Source organism: Temnothorax curvispinosus, unplaced genomic scaffold, assembly GCF_003070985.1.
Source record: "Temnothorax curvispinosus isolate PA1 unplaced genomic scaffold, ASM307098v1 QBEX01000673.1, whole genome shotgun sequence".
NCBI classification, from domain to species: Eukaryota; Metazoa; Arthropoda; class Insecta; order Hymenoptera; family Formicidae; genus Temnothorax; species Temnothorax curvispinosus.
The window spans coordinates 888-4,083 of record NW_020210453.1 but is presented as its reverse complement, the minus strand read 5'-3'; the positions used below and the strand labels follow the sequence as shown (position 1 = coordinate 4,083).

At 31.0% G+C, this 3,196-nt stretch overlaps 1 protein-coding gene across 1 annotated transcript; it reads left to right on the top strand.

The window, feature by feature from the left end:
- Nucleotides 1–2,331: 2,331 nt before the first annotated feature.
- Nucleotides 2,332–2,920, top strand: LOC112456858 (ecdysone receptor-like; the record flags this gene model as incomplete). Its single annotated transcript, XM_025019625.1, has 1 exon — nt 2,332–2,920. A coding segment is annotated over one exon (589 nt), but the record flags the coding sequence as incomplete, so codon positions are not given.
- Between the last annotated feature and the right edge of the window lie 276 nt (nt 2,921–3,196).

The following is a 3,196-nucleotide window of genomic DNA, read 5'->3' as shown; positions in this document are numbered from 1 at the left end:
TAGTTTAGGCAGCAGTCGGCAGTTTTTTTTTACAATTTTTTTGTTAATTTTTTTGTTTTTGTTTTTAATTTTTTTTATTAAATTTATTAATTATAAGTTTTTGTTTTAAAATTTTTTTTATTCTAAGTTTTTGTTTTTAAATTTTTTTATAAGTTTTTGTTTTTATTTACTTTTTTTGCAAGTTAATGGAATATTTATCTAAAGCTCTATATTTCGATTACAATAAACAAGCAATAATATTATAATAATATAAATATATAAATAAAATTATAAATAAACGAGAGATACTGTACTCATAATACGAGACATAATGTGTGCTTTTTATTTAGCGACTCAAGTCGACACAAGCGTCATTCTGTCTCTTTTTTCAACATCTAGTGAGCAACAAAGATAGAATGACGCTTGTGTCGTTAACTGGAAAGCATCTATTGTACAATAATGTTACAGATAGCAATTTTCAAGGAAATAATAATATAATGCAAATATTTACCTGTTTTACATTGTTAATAGAAACATCCATTTTCTTATAATGTTTATTATTAACACTCTAATTTTCGACACTTTTATAAAATATACGACGAAAATGTGTAGTAGAAAACGCACTGTCGTTTTAATATGTACACAATAACATAACAACATAACCTAACTGTATTGACCGCTACTTCAAAATGACATATGGCCTCAGCAGACTAGTGCGATAGTGTCGCGCGATATCCAATGAGCGTGCAACAATGAACAGAAAAGCTGTACGTTCTGCCGAAGCTCAATAGATGTAACTGGAAGTCACTAAAATTCCCCATGCGGATGCATATCATTGGTTAATCTATTTCCTTTGTAACTCAGTCGATAGCCAATAAGAGGACATATAAATGTAATATATCGTTTTTTCGCTTTTTGTTTAACACAACGATTAATGATTATTATACGCTATAAACCTTGCTTGATTAATAAGAAACTTATATACGGAAGCACATATCGAAGTATGTTGTAGTTATCGAGAACTAAGGTAACAAAGGTTCGGCCCCAGTGAAACGCATACTCCCTCGTCTTCGCCAACCGAAGGTTGGCAGCAGTCGGGAGAAAAATAAAGAATAATATAGTATTTTATAAAAGAAGATTTCATGAGATTAAACATTATTGTGTAAAAGGAAAAGTTATAGAGACATAAAAATATGTACTTACTCTATGAGATAGTTTATATGAAGAAATAAAAATTGTCAAAAACAAATCTATATTTATTTATTAACGTTAAAGTTATAAAAAACGTTGTTCTTGGAAACCCAACTCTGCAAACATAAATTTGAGTATTGCATTTATACTGATCACATAAAGTAATCTTTTAGCAAAAGAAATCAGCTTAAATTAGATTAATTAATAAATACACTAATTGCTTATGCATTTTGTATAAAATAAGTTTGATAGAACAAAGTAATAAACAAATGGTTAATCTATTTGTTAAAAATATTTACTCAGAATTTGATTGTGCAATCTCATATCAGGATTGAAATCAATGTAATTTTAACGAATTTAATTTTCAGACGTGTAAAACAATTTTACCAATGAATTACCATCTCTCCATTATCGTGCATGAATATAATTTTTATGTATGAGTTGATTTAGAGTCCCTTTAATCAACTCAGAGTCTGGCCATACGCAACTTTAGCAGCAACTTTGATTGGTTCGCCATTTCTTGACAAAAGCAAGAGAAAGAGACATAAGAAAGAAAAAGAAAGTGATATGAATGTATATTCTTCTCTCTCGCAGAATTTTGCCAGAACTGTCAAGTTGGCCAGACTAGAAGGACTTTAAGTTGCATCGAATTTACACTTCATGTAGAGAAGCTACAGCATTCGTGTTTTTTAATAGTTAGGGACTACGATTACATTGAAAACTTTTATCTGTACACAATAAATTATTTAATTATTGATATACATTGATATAGGTACATTCTACCATACCCATCGTCAAAAATTGGAACTAATGTAATTTTAGATTTAGTTTAGATTTAGATAATTGCATCAAAGTACGTAATATGCTTATGTTTATGATACTTATGTTTATTGGCGAATAACTGGCACAAAATCCGTAAAGATACCTGCAGTATCACAAAAATTAAACTCACCAAAATTATATTAGAATCTAGTAATTGCACTAGTATCTAATACTATTATATTACTATACTATTACCTAATACCTATAATACTACTATTATATTTGTACTAATATTTGCTCACTATATTATGAACTACAGAAGCAATTAAAAATATGTTTATTATATTTAACAAAAAGTTTCTTTACAAAAAATTCTATGTTACTATTGTAATCTTACAGTCGATTCAATTCTAACGCAATTAAATACTTATATCACTATGATAAACTTTATATTTTAATTCCAGGAAGGGACGAATTATCTCAACCGGGTTCAATAAATGGCTATGGAAATAATTCCGGAGGTGGCGGCGGCAGCGGGGGTGGTGGTAGTAACGGAGGTGGAAACGGTGGCGGAGGCAACGGGGTTGGAAGTGGTAGTAATGAGGGATGCGATGCGAAGAAGAGAAAAGGACCTACGCCTCGACAACAAGAAGAATTGTGCCTTGTATGTGGCGATCGTGCGTCTGGTTATCATTACAACGCCCTTACGTGCGAAGGCTGCAAGGGCTTTTTCAGACGAAGCATCACCAGGAACGCTGTGTATCAGTGTAAATATGGCAACGGCTGCGAAATCGACATGTATATGCGCCGCAAGTGCCAGGAGTGCAGACTGAAGAAGTGTCTGACGGTTGGCATGAGGCCGGAATGTGTTGTGCCCGAGTACCAATGTGCGGTGAAGAGAAAAGAGAAGAAAGCGCAGAAGGTAGATACTATATCGTATTATTTAAATTATATGATGTTTTTTTTTAAAGCTATTTTCATGAGTTAAATTTTTCTTCAGCAAACATTTCATGCAAAACATCTAATACCATGATTTTAATCTAATTTACTAACTTTTAATCTAAAACATGAAATGTCTCGTATAAAATATTTACTTTCCGATGATTTTATCTTAATTTTTTTACGTACAAAATTATGAAATAAATCGATTGCCTTAAAGAAAATACATAATTGCGATTAAGAAAAAAAAGTATAATTTACAATTAGATATTTTGATAAATATTTACCCTTACGAACCCCCCTCCCCCCAATGACTTTCTCCTTC